This window comes from Adiantum capillus-veneris, chromosome 8, assembly GCF_014529385.1.
Source record: "Adiantum capillus-veneris isolate H3 chromosome 8, ASM1452938v2, whole genome shotgun sequence".
Taxonomy (NCBI): domain Eukaryota; kingdom Viridiplantae; phylum Streptophyta; class Polypodiopsida; order Polypodiales; family Pteridaceae; genus Adiantum; species Adiantum capillus-veneris.
In genome coordinates, this window is record NC_140938.1 from 106,912,785 (window position 1) to 106,932,876 (window position 20,092).

The 20,092-nt window shown below is 40.2% G+C and overlaps 1 protein-coding gene across 1 annotated transcript; it reads right to left on the reverse strand.

Annotated features, from left to right (window-relative positions):
- Positions 1–3,741: 3,741 nt before the first annotated feature.
- Positions 3,742–8,739, reverse strand: LOC147452714 (uncharacterized). The gene is made up of 17 exons (XM_086519003.1): positions 8,711–8,739; positions 7,312–7,814; positions 6,956–7,223; positions 6,673–6,880; positions 6,461–6,592; positions 6,147–6,367; positions 6,025–6,055; positions 5,795–5,813; positions 5,670–5,721; positions 5,463–5,500; positions 5,294–5,365; positions 5,068–5,214; positions 4,801–4,962; positions 4,598–4,719; positions 4,484–4,507; positions 4,050–4,132; positions 3,742–3,868 (listed from the first exon to the last, which is right to left on the reverse strand). The coding sequence occupies exons 1-17, from the start codon at positions 8,737–8,739 to the stop codon at positions 3,742–3,744; spliced, it is 2,238 nt and encodes a 745-aa protein (XP_086375129.1).
- Positions 8,740–20,092: the final 11,353 nt, after the last annotated feature.

Consider the following 20,092-nt stretch of genomic DNA (forward strand, 5'->3'; position numbering starts at 1 on the left):
TTGATTTCAGCCTTTGAAATGATGAAAATCTAGGCCTTGAATAACCTAACCTGCAGCCCAATGTGATTTGTGCCCCGATTAGCAAGTTCCATGCGTGAAATTTCCCTAATGGCTTGATTTTACTAAAAATCTTTTTCGAAGTGCACTTTTATATGTTCGATCCCATTTTGACAGGTTTTTGATCGTTCGCTCAAAGTGCTCAATTTTTTACTAACTATTGTGATTGGTCTGTCTATATCACTTCAATATGAGCTAAGTAAGTCAGCAAATGAGATTTCCAAATTCTATCCTTGCAAAGAGCTAATGGACTAATTTGCAACCTAGAAACTGAGTTATCATGTAATAATTTTGATATGATGGAACCCAAACTTGACCAATGACCTTGTATTATGTTGCTCTAACACTATACAAGCTCAAAAGTCCAAAATCTTGTCTCTCGGGCTCATAAGTAAATAATTGTGACTATTTATTTTTCTCAATTTTTACACTTTTTAGGCTTGTTTTTCCCATATCGACACCTTGTTGTAGTGTTTGGACAAGTTTCACTGAGTTTGAACAAGATTTGTCCAAGTTCTCAGCCGTTTAGTGTCCGCAGACTCAGTTTTCAGGAGTCTGACTTAAGTCTCACTTTTGTGACCCAAATTTAACCAAATTTGATATGAGTAGTCTACTTGATGTGCTTAACCCTGTGGTATACTCAAGTGTGCAAAAAATCTCAAATCGGGGGTAGATGTAAATAATCGTGATTATTTACCTCTGGGACTTTTTAGAATTTTTATTTTTATTTTTTTTCAAGATGATGATACAAACAAGTAAAGGAACTCAACTTAAGCTCCTTAGCAAAGTTTCACAAAGTTTGGATAAACCCTGCACAATTTGTCAACAATTTTGTGTGCGCAGACTGTCTTTACAAAAGTGGCCATAATTTTCACTTTAAAGATCCAAATTTTACCAAATTTGATGTGAGTGTTCAATACAAAATGATAAAACCTGTAGTTGGCCACAAATACTTGAAAATTGGACGTAAATAATCACGATTATTTATAATTGTTAAATTTTAGCATATTTTTTATCATTTGAGTATACACATATGTTAAACACTTAAAACTAAGCCTTTGAGTCAAGTTTCGAAAGAATTTGAACAAGATTTATCAAGTCAAACTCAATTTCTCGACAAGTGGTATAAATTTCAGTTTTTATCAAGTTTTTGGTTTGTTTTGTGATCTAAACTCTATGAGCCTTCACAGAAGATGTTCGTAATCATGCATAGAGTCTTTGGTATCAATCTTGATCAATTTGAGTCAAATAAATAACCACGATTATTTACTTTTGACCTAAAATGAACAATTTTTTCAATTTTTTCAATAGTCAGTTGTTTCAAGCCTCTGAGTCAAGTCAAAACTTAATTTGGCCTTAATTCTCAAGAAAATATAAATTATTTGAGTTTTTGCCAATTCTTGAAAACTTACCTCAAATGCATCCTTATGCTTACCTATTGGTTCATACAACTTTTATTAGCATAATCTCCAGCCGGTTTTAATGGTTGATAGTCTTTTGACGGTGTTTCAAGTCGTAGACAACATGAAATTCTGTAATCACATAAACAACTCACAGATGCTTCTTTTGGAGTGAGCAATGGTTTGAGATCCCACCTTGGATTCTACTTACCCTACTCCTAGGTTCTGCTACAATTGGGTTGTGGAAGGTGTCCACAAACACTTGTTTTCTTGTTTTTTATGGTTTCCTGAGCTTTGATCTTAAGACTTGTCTTGTCCATCAATCATTCTCAAAATCCTAACCTAATTGTACAATCCTATAAGGTACTTAGCAAGGACAATCTACTCCCAAGCTACCTCTACACAGCAAAAGACGACACTCTTAAGCTATGTGGTTTTAAAGAGAACGTTTAACTCTAAGTGATCCTAGAGGAAGTTAAAGGACAACTACACTAGATGCTCTTGTTCTCCCTATTTTAGGTCTACTCGTCCCCGAAAACGGCGCCAAATGTGGGTGGGCTTCCTAACCTTACTCTTATCTTATTGCAGACATAGCGAGAACCACAAACATAATTGTCAATCCATGGGACGAAGCTGACTCGACTATTGCATGGAGGCTACAAGAGGGTTTCAATATCTTGGAAAACAACAGACAAGTCGCATCTAATTCAAGCTACACTCAAATGACCTAAGTTATCAAAAGCTAGTCGTTAATCGGCAAGCAAACCATGATTGTTACAGCATCAAACGACATCCGAATGCCATGAAACTTCTAGGATAAGTATATAAGACCTAAGCATACATGCTTATGGTCTCAGCATATATAAGACCTAAGCATATATGCTTATGGTCTCAAATCTCACTTTCAATGAGTGAAAAAAAGTGTGATTATTAATAGTATTAGTGAGATTTTGACCTAGTCGTTTTTGACCCCGAATGGATCTAAATGTTTAGCGATGATGCCCTAATACCCCACCTATACTTACTTTGTGGTTTTCTAGCTTAGATTTATACTTATGATGAAATTAGGCCGTGGGTCGGCGATGTCAAATGCTACAATTTATCATGATATATTTACGTCAATGCATAGAGCTTTACATGTGGTTGCAATGCGACAAATGGCATTGCAATGTGACAACCGACAAGGGAAAAAGAAGCAGGAGAAGGAGAGAGGAGAGCGTCGTAAGCTCACGCTATGTATTTCTTACCCAAAAACTTAGGTCCAAAGCTACAAAAAGTGGCTTATATACCTTAGCCAAGGTTTAAAATGTGTAATTTCCTAGTGCCCAAGACCTTTGAGGCTCCACAACTTACTATATTTGCAACCTAGGTACACTATCTGACCTATTCTTTACATCTTGGAACTTTTATTGAGCCCGTAACACGTTATAATTAGCACGAGTCTTACCATACCCCGAGCGAACACAAATCCGAGCAAACAAATTAAGGAAGTGAATCATAATACATGAAAATGAACTCAACAAGTTATAGTATTACAAACACTATCCCATTTTTTAATACTTAAACTCTAGATCATAAGCACTCGATAATAATTCTAGACTCTATGAAGAGTCGCATCCGTCATTAATGAAAACATTGCGTTTATGACGCGTTTCACAGATATGAAAGTCGTATCGCAATTGCTTCACCATCCTTTGAGCCGCTGCCTCTACATAGATCGGTAATGCACTTCCACAAACAAGCAAAAGTGAATGTAGTCAATATGCATGCACTCAAAATTCAATCTATGGATCTCATTAATAACATTAAACGTAATTCTTTCGCAAGATACATAAATTCCAAAAAGTGAAACATAACATAAAGACCCAAAACACAGAGCAAACAAAATAGGGAAGTGAATCATAATACAAGAAAATGAACTCAATAAGCTACATTTTCACAAACACTATCTTATTTGTTAATAACTAAACCCTACATCACAAACACTTGCCAACAATTCTCTAGATTCTTGAAGGAGTCGCATTCGTCTCATCAATTCACAATGTTATGTATTATCCATAATACAAATTATGTTGTCAAATCATTAATACAAGAGCCTTTCATAAAAAAAAATGGACAGAGCTTCCTTTGTAAAATGAAGAAAATTTCAAACTAACCATGGTCCAATGGACACCTCACATGAGGATTTCAAAATATTCACTTTCAAAATCATAGAAGGAATGATATGTCCATTTGTCAATACTTACACTCTACATCATAAGCACTCGCTAATAATTCTTAGACTCTATGAAGAGTCACATTCGTCATCAATGAAAACATTGCGTTTATGACGCGTTTCACAGATATGAAAGTCGTATCTCAATTCCTTCGCCATTCTTTGAGCCGCTGCCTCTGCATAAATCGGCAATGCACTTCCACAAACAAACAAAAGTATATGTAGTTATTATGCATGTAATCAAAATTTAATCTATGGATCTAATAACATTAGACGTAATTCTTACGCAAGATACATAAATGCCAAAAAGTGAAACACAACATAAAGATCAAAAACACAAAGGTAATGTCAATGTCATAGTAGGAGCGAAGTCTCACTAGTCATCATAAGGGTCGACACGCGATGGCATGTCACCCTCATCCTCAACATCTAGAGAGGTAGATTCCTCCTCTCGGCTTCGCTTCTTAGGGCAAAGCAAGGGAACCACATAGTCTCTAATAAGAGACTCATCGGTGTCAAGCGCAGCACATGCTCGTTCAGATGATAAGCATGCAGCCAAAACAGGAGCTGTACCACACCCAAGCTCCAAACAAATACCTCCACATCGACAAAGCAGCTCAACAAAAGCTGCAACAAAAGCCTGGCTCCGCTGCATCTCACCCCGTCAAGGCATCCCTGATCCTGATCTAGCTAAGGAAGGCTCCGAAAAATGGTGTGTCATGAACGAATCTGAAGGCTGGAGACACAAGCGAGAGAACATAGTGGTGCTCTCAGCCACAAAGCATGCTGGCTGCATCCCAATCCTATGTACCATAAGTAGCATAGAGCACTGGCACTGCAAATCAAATTACAAAACTACAACATTGAAGAAACATTGAAGAAAGAGCCTTAACAAAACTATACAATACTGAAGTGAAAACAATACCTGAATTCGACCAGATAAACTCTCAACATATCCATATGAACTATGATGGAGCACTATAATGCGACGATGTACCACCATCTCTGAAGCACGACAGAACCTCTCCACCCATCCAATAACCTCTCCTATTCATAGGTTCTTGTAAGAAAAAACTATCGATATTATGAAATAATATTAATGCAAGTAATCAAACACAACACAAATACCTGCAGTAGAAGCCATAATGAGCAGCCATTCAGAATTTGCAAGTGTAGAAAAAGTCAAATGGATAGCTGATCGTACATGCTCCTCAGTGCAAATATCCCAACGAGATGGAGAAGAAGAACCAATATGCAATCCACCAAAAGGAAGATCCAAGAAGACAAAATCTGCAGCCCATGAAACAGACTTTCCCCCACGAGTGTATGGCACACCGCTTGAGCGAACTCGAGACATATGTTGATGCACAAGATTCCACGATGCATTGCGAGTACCCTCTCTATAGTTTGCAGCGATAGAAATGTAATCGCCAACAATAGCAATACATCGTGTATCAACAGGAAGCATTGGGTAACGCAAAGGAGACTCCAAAACATAGAAAAATTGTATGCTCCTCCTAACAACAATCAAGCCCGAGGAGTCTGCGACAACATATTTATGATATGTGAACTTTTTCACAAAGTATTAATAAAAGTCGACAATAAAAATTCCGACACTTACCGTGCTCTAGAACATCTTTCACAATAGTGGTATCAACCACAGTCTCCATCCTCTCACTAGACAAGTGGACACCTTAAAAGACATAAACAACAGTTTTTGAACCTACAAGAATCAACAGCATGAAAACATAAAAGTTAAAGAATGACATTAGCATACATGGTTGTCTCGCCTCTGAAGTAGCAGATGGTGGTTGTCTCGCCTCTGCTGCTGCATCCCTAAGCATGGTTTCTTGAAGCTCTTTCTCTCTCTCAAGGATGTGACCCTGCACCATATCTAACCACCATGGACATGTATCTCTCTCCCATGTTGTCAAAGTGGGCATGCTAGGGGGGTACATATATGTGTCCTTTGATGTAGTCTGTGCCCACTGTCTCACCACAAATGGGAGAGTTGGCAAGATCCCCTTTGAAACCAAAAGTGACAAAAACCTAACAAGAAACAAAAACATTGAACACATGACTCGATAGTGACATACAAAGCAAGATCAAAATTGTTACAAACCTGCAAGCCAATCGTTGAGCTGCCATTCGAAAAGTATCAACTTTCTTGAGTGCTTGTTTCTCTACATTTTTGCTTTTGGCCTCCAAAGAAACCTCCAAAGGATAGAGAAAAGGCCTAGCTTCAAACTTAATTTCATCAAAGTAGAACCCCAATGTGCATTCATGTGGCAATGGTGCCCCTCCTGGCACATTTGAATTGTCCAAAACAAGTTGTGTTGCTCTCTCATAGACACGAGCAAGGTAGCCCTCTCTACGCAGCCAACTACAAATTTAAAAAAAGCAAAACACCACAACAAATATTATTTCTTAGACAAAGCAAGCCAAACATTAAATAACTAGTAAATCATACTCACTGTCGAAACAAATTATCTCCCTTCTTCAAACCAAAAGCAGTCCTTGTGATCCTATCAGACTCGAGTAATGAAACCCATTGGATTCTATTCTGCATAGGGGCATCATGGAGTGCAATCAAGTTTAGCTTCTCTAAAGTTGCCCAGTTGTCATGTCCCCATTTGAGTGACATAATCTTTGCCAACCAGTCTGTCCCAAGATTGGGATCCAAAATATTCAAGAGCTACAACACAATACAAAGAGCATGAAGTTTTACTTCACATCCATAACAACAATCAACACAATGACTATTGCTTGATTATTTGGTGAAGTGTACCTTTCCAATGCGTTCTTGATATTTATGTATTATCTCACGATGAATGCTCTTCTCCTCCTTCTTCACATCCTCTACAGGCATTCCTTGCTTGAGTTGAGTCAATCTAGACTCTTTCTCTTTAGTCATTTGAATCTAAAAAAGAAATCAATTTGTCTAAGAGTTATTCAAATGACTTAAAAATAATTTGCAAGAAAAAAAAAGACAAAACTCACATCATAAACTAGCATGCCAAGGTAGCGTCGTGTGAGTGGATACCAAGGTTCTGCACCTTTAGCATACTTTCTTCGCACAGATGCAATTAGTTTATGGTCTTTGTCAGGGAGAGTTTTTAGGTAGCTTTCATGTTCAGCTGCACATATGTGATTGGTGTTCACAATCTCATCCCGTATGTGAGTGGCCACCAAAGCATGCATGTTCATACTGCAAAAACCCATATTGATTTGTTTCCATAATAAAGTATTCAACAACAAGATATATGCTTTAGTAGATACTCACACATTCATTCGTTGCAAGCTGCTCAGCAATGCAATCTCAAGAACCTTGGTGGGATCTATGATAGTACAAAGGACCCTACAATGTCTCTCCTTTGAGGTGGAAAACTTCTCTTTGATAGCTTCAGTCCATGCAAGTGTGCGATGGTTGCCCTCCCAAACATAAAACATGCGGTCTGAAAGATCTGCAAACCTTGGTTGGCTTTTGAGCTCCAACTCATACTCCTCATTGATTTCTATCCAAAGAGGATCCCACTTTTCCTTGATGTCATCTTCAAAACAAGAAACCAAAATTAGTGGATTCAAAAAGAATTTTTAAAATAGAAATTTACTTAAAAAATTTAAGAAGCTTCAACTTACCTGTAGCAATGGTTTGCTCTCTCTTAAATGTCCAAAGTGAAACAATGAAAGCTCCCTTTTCTTGCATATATTCTTCCCTTGCAAAAGCAGTTTTTAATCCACCTAAATCATCTCTTAAACCTCTGACTCTAGCATATGGAATCAACCTACACAATGGTATAGGAGGACAGTCGAAGCAACTGAACATACGTGTGGTCTGAAGTACATCGGCACCTCTATACATAAAAATATTTTGCTCCTCGTCAATCTCTGCAGCTGCAGTTACCTCATCTCGCATTTCCCAAGGGATAATTTGAAGTTCTTTTTCTTCAGGAGCCAATGTGTCATCAATTTCGTGCATAGACCCTTGGTCAACATCCACAGAGTGAATCTCTTCCTCTTCAATGCCATGACACTCTGACATTTCTGTTACCGACACTGATGACATATGTTCACTACTTTCAAGTGGTTGTGTAGACTTTTCATTACGTAGATTTTTCTTTAATCTTCCACGAGATGGACTACAAATAAAATACACAATCAACATCTCAAAAAATTTGTACATTGCCTCTAAACATGAACTTTAACATGCACGTCTATAAGCAATGAAAACTTGCCTCTAAACGTCAACGTTAACAATGAAAACATTGCCTTTAAACATGAATGTTAACATGCATGTCTATAAGCAATGTTTCAAACAGAATTTAATCTTTACATAGTCCATTGGAGGAGACAAAATCTTTACATAGTCCATCGGAGGAGACAAAAAATAAAGATTGAAGACAAAAAATAAATACTATCTCCAACAAAACATTGCTTGTAAAGATGCACGCTAACATGTAACATGTATGACTAGAACCTTTTTTGTGCATAAAAACATTGGTTTTAAACATGCACGTTGACATGCAGGTCTTTAAGTTGCCCTTCAATAAAATACATAATCAATCTTTGAAAATATTTGGACAGCACCTCCTTTGAATGTGGAACAAAATTTCAAAAAATATAATAATCCAATGGACACCTCACATGAGGGTTTCTTAATATTGAATATAAAAAACAAAAATAATCTCTTTTGAAACATCAATCAGTTTTCTCTAAACATGCAAGTTAAGATGCAGGTTTTTAGACACTAATTGACATTTCAATTAATCTGAAATTTAGCAAGCTTGGATGACTTAAAAACTTTTTTTCATATGTAAACATCGTCTCTAGGCATTCACGTTAACATGCAGGTCTTTAGACACTAAATAAAATTTAGCAAGCTACAAATATTCTCGTCAACGGGTAGTTCTAGAAGCAATTTTCTTTTGTAAAAATATATACATTATTTTTTATACAATTTGCTTTTAGGCATGCACATCGACGGGCACCTCTACATGTATAATAATGATATCAAAAAAATGGTGAGAAAATGTATCTAACAGGAGGGCGTCCTTTACGTCTCGCCATTGCTCCTCTCTGATTTTTTGGTGATGTTGGCATGGAGATGCAAGCTTTGCATCAATACTCGGATGACAGATGCTCTAACTCTCACCTGCATGTGCAACTCAAACTCATAACCATATTTTGAAAGCCTCAAGAGACCGCACACTCAATAATGCCTGCTTTTGACGAAGTTGATGTGAGTTTGGAACAGAAGAACATAGGAGCTTTTTGTGCCAAGCAAGAGATAGTACATAAAGTAGGAGCTTTTTGTGCCAAATGCACTTTGTGTTGGTCACACTCTACATTATCAAATACACAAAAAAATACTGAAGGAGATGCCACAGGGAAGGGCATCGACAAGGATCTCATGAAGATCCTTTGAAGATCGCTCAAGTGTGTATTGTGCCAATCTACCCGCAGTGTGCATTGATCATTGGCTGTTGTGCTGTGTCAAGTCGTGGTAGTTACATTTTGCAGGCAATGAAATCGGGCGTTTGCATTCACACCTTTAAAGCAGGCTTTGAAGTAACGATGACCTTAGGATTCCAGGGAAACTGCTATTGGGGCAACACGAGATCTAATTAGGAAATCACTTGTAACCTGTGCAGTAGGTATACTCCATGATAAGTAAAACCTTGCAGAACCTTATCAAACCAATTTGTTGAAGAGCTCATGAGCAACTTCGATGGTGCATGATTTGGCAATGCCTGTCTAGATGTGTGAAAATGAAGTATGCACTTTTGAGACATTCTTGTGCATGAACTTATCGATACCTTGTCTTAGAGGGGGTCAGCAGTCCAAGAGAATGAAAGATTTTGTGACATCCAATGCCGGCTGATGCTGCACACACTGCAAAGGGGAATTTGCATGACCACTATGGGAGTTACGGTGGGAGCAGCTTAAGGATACAAGCTGTGTAGTAATGGGTATAGTCCTCCGCAGGTTGACTCACCTAGGATGGTTCGGGCATAGGACTAGGATGATGAGAAGTGGAAAGGGCATGCATTATCCTTCATCATGTAATTATGCTCTCAGAAAACTGAGGATTATTACGGTGCGTTACACATCTCCATTGCAAGGACAACAGAACCATTGACAACGGGCTGACAGGAGGGTGGGCCTGGAGGGTTAAACACCTCTAAGAAATTGTGTCTCAGTTTGGAGAATACATGTGATTGTATACATAGATAAATACCTCTTACACTGTCTCATTTACATTGATAGAATACATTGTACAGCTCAATATAAAGCTGATGATAGGCTGATTTTGTATCTTAACTCTTAAGAGAGGAAGATGTATTTTGGTCCAATAATGATGCAGGTCGGGCTAAAGTACGGTGACAGAGGGAGATGTATTTTGGTTTTTACTCAGTTTGGTGTTTAGTTAATCCAACGGTGATGCCGGGGCTCAAAGTCACCACCTCTATCTGTGAGGGTGTTGTACTAGACTTAAGCTTCAACAATGGGGGGAAAGCACAGGAAAGCTTCAACAATGGGGGGAAAGCGCAGGAAATTTGGCATCTTACCTTGAAAATACTATTGAATCTAAGTTGCAATACACATTATACAAAACTGTACGAACTCACAGATTTGAAACAATGGGTTGTCGAACCAAAGTTGGGACCTCCGTTGGGCCTTGCTGATGTGCAGAGTATACTAACAAGGCTCTCCACTACAGAGAACTCGTATCCATGCTTCCGAGAACTGTCGAGAACCGCCGAGAACTGCCAAGACCTGCCCTGATTTGATGATTTGCCGATTTGATGATTTGCCAAGACCTGTCCTGATTTGAAAACGGCCGAGACCTGCGCAAACTGCGTCGATTTGAACTGCTCCCAAAGACCGCACGTTAACGTGCGCTCACTGCTAAGCTTTGGTTTTTTCTGCTAAGCTTTGGTTTTTTTCTGCTAAGCTTTGGTTTTTTGAGCCCAAAGACCTGCTCCCAAAGACCCCACATTAACGTGCGCATAGCTTAGCTTTTGTTTTTTGAGAACTGCTCCGATCGAGACCTACACCACTTTGCGCCCAAAGACCTGCTCCCAAAGACTTCACATTAACGTGCGCATAGCTTAGCTTTTGCTTTTTGAGAACTGCTCCGATCGAGACCTGCACCACTTTGCGCCCAAAGACCTGCTCCCAAAGACTGCACGTTAACATGCATGTTTAGACTGCACGTTAACAAAGTGTGTGCGCTCTGCTGCAGATTTGAGAGCTGCTTCCAGAATTGCATGTTAATGTGCGCTCACATCAAGCTCTCACAGAAAAACCAGAGATCTCGTTAGAATAAACCAGAAGAGTGGAGTAGTGATTTTCAGTTGGTGGAGTAGTTATTTGTCTTGAACGACGTTTGTTGGTGCATTAATGATTTTAAATTTTAATAATTTTCAATCATTAAATGTTAACGCTGCTGATTTTTAAATTTTAATAATTTTCAATCATTAAATGTTCACGCTGCTGATTTTTAAAAAGTTTATATTAAATCTAATTGTATATATATTTTTTAAAATATGTTGAAAAGAAAATCGTCACTAATGTGTCTTGAATTGCGGGCAGGATATGGAATAATCATTTGCAACGTGCGATTCTGCATTTATGGCAGCAGGATATGGAATAATCATTTGCATGAGAATGAGAATCATGAAACGTTTTTGTTGTTAAAAAATTTAAAGTTTATATTAAATCATTTTTATTTATTTTTGTAAACATCAAAAAACATATTTAGATTTGTTAAAAAGGGAAACGTCATATTTGAAAGCTATTGTGTCATTCTAGTGGATTGCAGCTACAATGGGTCGTCAGATTACTATCTATGGTCCAGTTCGTGGTCAGAAACTTTTGTTACTTCTTGAAAACAGATTCTATGAATTACCTTTGCAGTTAGTGAGAGAAGGTTTTGGCTTGTTTACCAGTTCGTTTACTCTGCACCCATTAACATTGAATGGTGAACATGTAAAAATGGAATCCTTGAGGTCAGGTTCTGGTGAAGAGGTCTTTTTACTGGATCATGAAGTGTGCTAGTTTTTTAAAGTTCGAATAACAAACACTCATGAACATCAAGGCTCCCCGAGAAGTGAAGCTTCTCCAATAGTTCTGGATATTGGTTCAAGTGATGTCACAAAGAATCAGACCAGTGTCATGGATATACTTCGATCAATGCCCAATAAAAACAATCTTCATTCTGCTTTGAAGAAGACTAATGAAATTGTTCAATGTAAGGAGATTCTTGCTCAATACGATGGATATGTTGCATTTGAATTGCCACAAACAAGCAACGACAATACAATGGTTGGCATGGAGCAGCGTCATGATTGTCATTTGTGGACAGAATATGTCACTTGTAGTAGTGATTGCTTTCCTGGTGCCATTCGCTTCAGTAGGTGTTCAAGTCATCTTCGTTGTGTCAATGATGTATGTCCTTTCTATTTGCGAGCAAGAGTTCATAATGCATCACAATGGTGTGGTCGTCTCTCTAAAGTTATTTCCATTGGAATATTGACACCTGTGAGCTGGGGACAGTGGTTTGTGTCCATTGCAATCAAATGCCTTTTTGTGTTGCAACATGTCCTGCTGTTATTTATTATTGTTTGCCAAAAGATAAGCAAAGAGTTACTCGATGTGCTATTCATATGGGAGAGCATAAGCACCCTTGTGTTCAGGGAAAGAATAGGTCTGCTGAGCAAATGATAGATTCGCTTCTGCAAACTAAAGCAAACCAAGATCCTTTCACAACTGCCAAGCAATTAGAACGTGTTGCTACCCAAGACGTGATAATAGATAAGCTAGTGATGGAAACTGCTGGCAAAAATGACACTATTGAAGATGGAGAGTTTTCAGAATTTCTTGATACCATTACTCCTCTATCTAACAAGCGAAGAATAGAGAGGAGCTTAGAGATTGCCAAGAGGTCAAAGCATTTCAGTGAAAAAGGTTTGGAAGCTGTCCTAGACCTCAAGAGCAGGTGTAGGTATCATTTCATTCATAGTGTACTTTTTCCTGGACAGCTTGGAGGTTCAGAGCAGCCACGTGTGTTCAAAATGTCGATCATAGGTCTAGGGAGTGGAGTTGACTTGGTGAATAAGATGCGTCCAGGAGGAACTTTAGAGAAAATGTGGGTTCACTTTGATCATGTGCACCGTGTTCAAGGGTGGCCAACAATGTCTGCTCATGTCTACGACCCATTTGTGCGTGAATTAATGACAATTGCCACCTGTGAATTCACTGTCGAAAATACATTTGCTCAAATAGAGTTTTGGAAAATGTTAAATAAAGTGGTGCAAGATCAAGGGTATGAAAAGCCAGAATTCAGAGGGTTTATGGAAGATGAAGCAAATGCAAATTGGGTTGCTGTTCGGACTGTTTACTTTGGTGGGGCAAAAGCTAAAATTCCTTCCAAAGAACGATCATGTGGCTTTCATTGGGAGCAGTCCATGATTCGACATGCAGTGAAATGTATCCGTCCATCTTCACAAGAGGATCACAAAATCTTGTGCCGAAAATGGCGGAGTGCACCATCTGAGAATCAAGCAGACATTTGTAAAGAAGATCTACGCCAATTTTGGAAGGCAGGGCATGTTGTCGATGGAGAGATGGCTTGTTTAGAGACTTGGATGGCTTGGTGGGATGTAACAGTACAACATTGGGGAGGGAGATTTGTAACACAGGATGAGTCTGGAATTTTTGTGCCCACAACTGTTAGGAAATATGACGTAGCTAAATAGATATTTGAGTAGATTACTTAATGGAGAGAGATAGATTTCACACACAAGAGATTATAGAGTAGAGAGAGAGAGAGAGTACACACGATATACGTGGTTCACCCAATGTGGGATACGTCCACAAGAAAGCAGCCACTCAATGGCTTTAGTACTTCAAAACAAGAAATAGTTTACAAAGGGATTATACCCTTAATGGAGCTCCCGCCTTGCTTCACTCTCACCACCTCACACTCACCTTGTTGCATCAACTTCACACTATGAAATGTGTGTAGAATTGGCCTCCTTTTATAGGCCAAAAGGGCTGCCCTCTCTTATGAGAGGCAGCCATGTGTAGCCGCCCTTGTGCGAATAAGTCCAAATCGGACCCTCCAATCCGCCCATGTGTGGCCGCCCTTGAGAAGACAAGTCCGCTTTTGAATTCGTCCACCAGCCACCGCCCATTGACTTCCGACCACTGGCCACCGGCCATTGACTACCGGCCACCAGCCAACCGACGGTTGTTTTCCGACCACTTTCCGGCCGCCGTCCGGCCATAATATTCCGGCGAAAAGGAATATTCCGGTGAGGGAAAAAAAAGTATCGGGGGCTTCCGCCCCTGAGGCCCCTAAAGTTGCCCCTGATTCTTGACTCTGAAAATTTTGGTTTCCAGTGAGTGATTTTCCTTCACGCACGATGGCTTCTCCTCATAATGGGGGCCTTACAAATGTGCGCTTTTACCACAGAAAATTACAAGGGTAAATCAAGATCCATACTTAACAATCTCCCACTTGGAGACTGATCTCCAAACCAAAATTGTGACTGCTTTCCATTCTGGCTTCTTATTCTTGAATGCCGATTGAAGATGAGCAAAAGCTCAACTTCTCCTTGTTGACCACCTTTGTAAACATGTCTGCAGGATTTTCACTTGTATGCACCTTTCCTAGCTTTAGCTGTCCCTCTTCCAAAAGAGTGCGTATGAAGTGATATCTCACCTCAATGTGCTTTGTCCTTGAATGAAAGGCTGAGTTCTTCGCAAGATGGATAGCGCTTTGGCTATCACTGTACAAGACACAATTGTCTTGTTTGAATCCAAGCTCTTCTAAGAATCTGTGAAGCCACGGAATTTCTTTGCTTGCCTCCGTCATTGCTACATACTCTGCTTCCGTGGTAGAAAGTGAAACCACTTTCTGCAGCTTTGAAGCCCAGCTTATTGTTGTGCCTCCAACCGTGAACACATAGCCAATAGTGCTCCTTCGAGTATCTTTTTCACCTGCCATATCTGCATCAGCATAACCTTCTAGAAAAATATCAGTTCCTCCAAAATACAAAGCATTTGTTGTTGTCCCTTTTAGATACCTAAGTATCCACTTCACAGCTTGCCAATGCTCTTTACCTGGGTTGTCCATGAACCTACTCGCAACTCCCACTGCATGTGGAATGTCTGGCCTTGTCCAGACCATAGCATACATTAGAGAACCTACCGCTGCATCATATGGAACTTTAGACATATAGGCTATCTCCTCTTGTGTCTTTGGACACATATCCTTCGTTAGTTTACAGTGACTAGCCAAAGGTGTAGAAACTGGTTTTGCATTTTGCATTGCAAACCTTTCTAGTACCTTCTTGATGTAATCTTCTTGAGATAGCTTTATTGTCTTCTTCGTCCTGTCCCTTGATATTTTCATACCAAGTAAATCTTTCATTGAAAAAGATTTAGACAGGTCCTCTTTTAGGTCTTTGATGTCCTGCATGTTAGCACTTGCAATCAGCATGTCATCAACATACAACATTAGGATGATGAACTTCCCATCTCCCAGATTCTTCGTGTAGACGCAGTGATCCGAGTTGCATCTTGTGAATCCATGATCCAACATCCATCGATCAAACTTCAAGTACCATTGTCTTGATGCTTGCTTTAAACCATACAAGCTCTTCTTTAATATGCAAACCATTTTCTCCTTACCTTTTACTTCATACCCCTTTGGTTGAAGCATGTAGATTTCCTCCTCTAAGTCACCGTGAGGGAATGCCGTATTTACATCCATTTGCTCGAGATTTAGATCATGAGCAGCCACAAGGCTTAAGACAAGCCTAATTGAGTTCATTTTTACAACAAGAGAAAATATTTCATTGAAGTCAATACCTTTCTTTTGAGAAAAACCTTTTACCACAAGCCTAGACTTGTACCTTTTCTTCCCACCTTCTTCTTCCTTTACCTTGTACACCCATTTGTTTTGAAGTGCCCGCTTACCTTTAGGCAACTCAACCAATTCCCATGTTTGGTTGCGATGTAGTGAGTCCATCTCCATTTACATGCTCTTCGTCCATTCTTCTTTGGATTCATGTTGCATAGCTTCTTCGTATGATTCCGGCTCTCCAGAATCTGAGATCAAGAGATGGTTGAAGGAAGGAACAAACCGTTCTGGAGGTCTACTTGCGCTTGTAGATCTTCGGGGAATAGGTTGAGGCTCCTCATTTGGTTGACATTGTTGCACATTGTCACCGTTTTCAGTCCTTGAGTCTTCACCGTCCTCAAGCTCCATGTACTCATCACCTGTTTCTTTTGTTTGTTTTCTTTCCAAGTAATCTTTGTACATATTTTGCTCGTTAAAAATTACATCCCTACTCCTTCAGATTTTACCATCTTCAGGATTCCATAGGTGATACCCAAAGACACCTTCTCCATAGCCAATGAAGAAATACTTTTTGGACTTTGTATCTAGCTTTGATCTTAGGCTTCTATCTATGTGCATGAAAGCCTCACACCCAAACACTTTGAGAAATGCATAATTCACCGGTTTACCTGTCCATGCCTCTTCTGGAACTCCCCCATCCAATGCCGTTGAGGGTGACCGATTGATTAAGTACACAGACGTACTTACAGCTTCCGCCCAAAGCTCAAGCGGTAGGCCTGCATGTAGCCGCATGCTTTGTGCTCGCTCCATGATTGTCCTGTTCATCCTTTCTGAAATCCCATTTTGTTGAGGTGTCCTTGGGGTTGTCCTTTGCCTCCAAATACCATTGCTAGCACAAAAGCTTTCAAAAGCTTGGCTGCAATATTCGCCTCCATTGTCGGATCTGAGGCATTTAACCTTGGTACCTGTTTCATTCTCCACAAAGGCTTTCCACCTTTGAAATATAGAAAATACATCGGATTTATTCTTCATGACATAAACCCATGTTTTTCTAGTCGCATCGTCTATGAATGTTACATAGTACAATTAGCCACCAAGTGATGGTGTACTTGCAGGACCCCAAACATCAGAATGAACCAACTCAAGTTTTTTATTTTTTCTTTCATTTCCTGATTTTTGAAATTTTACCCTCTTTTGTTTACCATAAACACAATCTTCACAGAACTCTAAGTCCACTTCTTTCAAACCTGGTAGAAGCTTCTTTGTTTGAAGGATTAACATTCCTTTGGCACTCATATGCCCAAGTCGATAGTGCCACACCGCACTGTCAACTTCTGTAGTTGTTGCACAAGCTGAAGGTTGCGTGCTAACAATACACAAGTAAAGTGTACCTACCTTTTCTCCCTTGGCAACCACCAAAGATCCCTTTGAGATCTTCCACCGTTTGTTTCCGAATGCAATGTTGTAACCTTCATCGTCCAATTGTCCTGTAGAGATCAATTTTTTGCGAAGAGAAGGAACATGCCTAACATCTTTAAGCTTCCATTCATTTCCGTTAGCAGTTTTGAAAGAAATTGTACCTTTGCTGACAATCTCACAAGCTTCAGCATCTCCCAAGTATACATACCCAAAATTACCTTTGGTGTAGTCTTGGAAATGTTGCTTGTGTGGTGTCGCATGGAATGAGGCCCGGAATCTACTATCCAGGAATTAGACACATTGTCTAATGAGAGAATTAGAGCATCTTGCTCTACTTTACCTGCCACATTGGCCTCCGATGTTGGCTTGTTGTCTTGAGACTCAGTCTCCTTCTTCTTCTTGGACCAGCAATCCTTCTTGACGTGGCCCTTCTTGCCGCAGTTCCAACATTCAAGAACTGACTTTGTGCGTGACTTGCTCCGCCTTGAGCGATCACGACCCTTTTGGTTTTTGAACCTTTCCTTAGGCCTTCCTCTTGTTTCCACTGACAATGCAGCACTTGATGATTCTCCTGTGCTTCTCCTTCGTATTTCCTCGCTTAGGAGAACACCCACAACATCATCAAACTTAAGAGTATTTGTACCAGAGATAGAATTACTTACAGCCATCACAAGGCTGTCCCAACTATCCGGTAGAGATGATAGTATAAGGAGAGCTCGTACTTCATCATCGAAATTGATTTTCACAGATCGAAGTTGACTAATGTTTGTGTTAAAGTCATTTAGGTGTTCTGCAACTGAACCATTCTCTGCCATCTTTAGATTGAACAAGCGCTTCATAAGAAATACCTTATTGGATGCCGATGGTTTCTCGTAGAAGTCATCAAGTGACTTCATCAAGTCCTCCGTGGTCTTCATCTCCGAAACATTGAAGGCCACCATTGACGCCAAGCTTAACCGGATTGTTCCCAGGGCCATTCGATCAAGGACAATCCATGCTTCATCTGCCATTGTTGCGGGCTTCTTCGCAAGACCGCCTAGTGGCAAATAGAGGTCCTTCTGGTAGAGATAGTCTTCAATCTGCATCTTCCAATGTTGGTAGTTTTTGCCGTTGAACTTCTCAATCTTGAGCTTCCCTTCCTCCGCCATAACTCCCACTCAATTCAAGGAATCCTTTCCTTGAGATAATTTAGCTACGAGCAAACCTTGCTCTGATACCAGTTGTTAGGAAATATGACGTAGCTAAATAGATATTTGAGTAGATTACTTAATGGAGAGAGATAGATTTCACACACAAGAGATTATAGAGTAGAGAGAGAGAGAGAGTACACACGATATACGTGGTTCACCCAATGTGGGCTACGTCCACGGGAAAGCAGCCACTCAATGGCTTTAGTACTTCAAAACAAGAAGTAGTTTACAAAGGGATTATACCCTTAATGGAGCTCCCGCCTTGCTTCACTCTCACCACCTCACACTCACCTTGTTGCATCAACTTCACACTATGAAATGTGTGTAGAATTGTCCTCCTTTTATAGGCCAAAAGGGTTGCCCTCTCTTATGAGAGGCATCCATGTGTAGCCGCCCTTGTGCGAATAAGTCCAAATCGGACCCTCCAATCCGCCCATGTGTGGCCGCCCTTGAGAAGACAAGTCCGCTTTTGAATTCGGCCACCGACCACCGGCCATTTACTTCCGACCACCGGCCACCGGCCAACCGACGGTTGTTTTCCGACCACTTTCCGGCTGCCGTCCGGCCATAATATTCCGGCGAAAAGGAATATTCCGGTGAGGGAAAAAAAAGTATCGGGGGCTTCCGCCCCTGAGGCCCCTAAAGTTGCCCCTGATTCTTGACTCTGAAAATTTTGGTTTCCAGTGAGTGATTTTCCTTCACGCACGATGGCTTCTCCTCATAATGGGGGCCTTACAAATGTGCGCTTTTACCACAGAAAATTACAAGGGTAAATTAGGCTCCATACTTAACAATAACAAACTTGTCTAAGGTTAAGCATGCAAGCATGCGTGCATCTATTGGTTACAAAGAGAAAATTAGCTTGTATGAGGCAGTTGGTGCAGACATGGCAATGGCAGTGCTACAGAGCGTCAAATACAATGCTTATCTAAAAGGTGTTAGGTTTGCTACTGGTCCTGGGATCGATGATCTCGCAAAGTGATTTTTGGGCCGATCATCAACAACGTCAGCTTCCAAATCCCTCATTGACTTGACACACTCTTCAATGTCTGAGATGGGTTTTCAAAGCCCTGAAATGAATAGAGCTCCCTTGCGAGAGAAGAGTGTTAAGAAGAAGCGACCAACATTTGTTGATGCAGATGAGCTGCTTGATGAAGACAGTCATAGACCCGAATTTGTGATAGTTACAGAGCCGGTTGTAGGGCCAGATGTGCATCCAGAGACTAGATGTGGAGTTGGCAAATATTGGCACGAGGTTAATGTTCCAAAGACACTTTGGGCTATAAGAATAACTGAGCCTGGTCGAAAGATGACTTGCTTTGGGATGGTTGATAATCAGAGTGTTAGATGTGCACGATACATCAATGAAGGGAATGACAATGTCACACGTGGAACTGCGGCTCCATGCTTTTGGGGACGCAGAAAGTATCCTGCCTCTGGTTCAAATCCAGCCGGTTTAGTGGAAGGTTTTGTGTGGTTTTGCAACTCCAATAACATGCATACATGGTGGATACATGAAATGATTGTAGGGGCTCCAGGGCCAGCACCAGGTGTTTGGCCTGTAGAGCAGGGAACACAATTGTTGGCAGTTGAGGTGGAGCACTTGCAAGCAAATGGATTTGTCCTTCAATCGACAACAAAAGCTACCAATTTAGGTAGTGGTTTGCGATCAAGAAATAGTGTTCCCAGTGCCTTCCGTCCTAGGTATAGGGATGGGAAGATTGTTAAGTGGAGATCAAAGCTGACAAAAGATTTTCATACAAGGATTGCTTTGGGGAGCACACTTGAAGAAAAACTGGTGAAAGAAGTGATTATTGTGTGCAATGAAACGCATGTTTTCTATGTCAGTACAGAGGGGTCCAAGGCAAAGGGGATAACATACTCAGTGACAATCTCTGATTTTCCACGATGCACATGCGAGGACTTCCAAAAGAGAGAA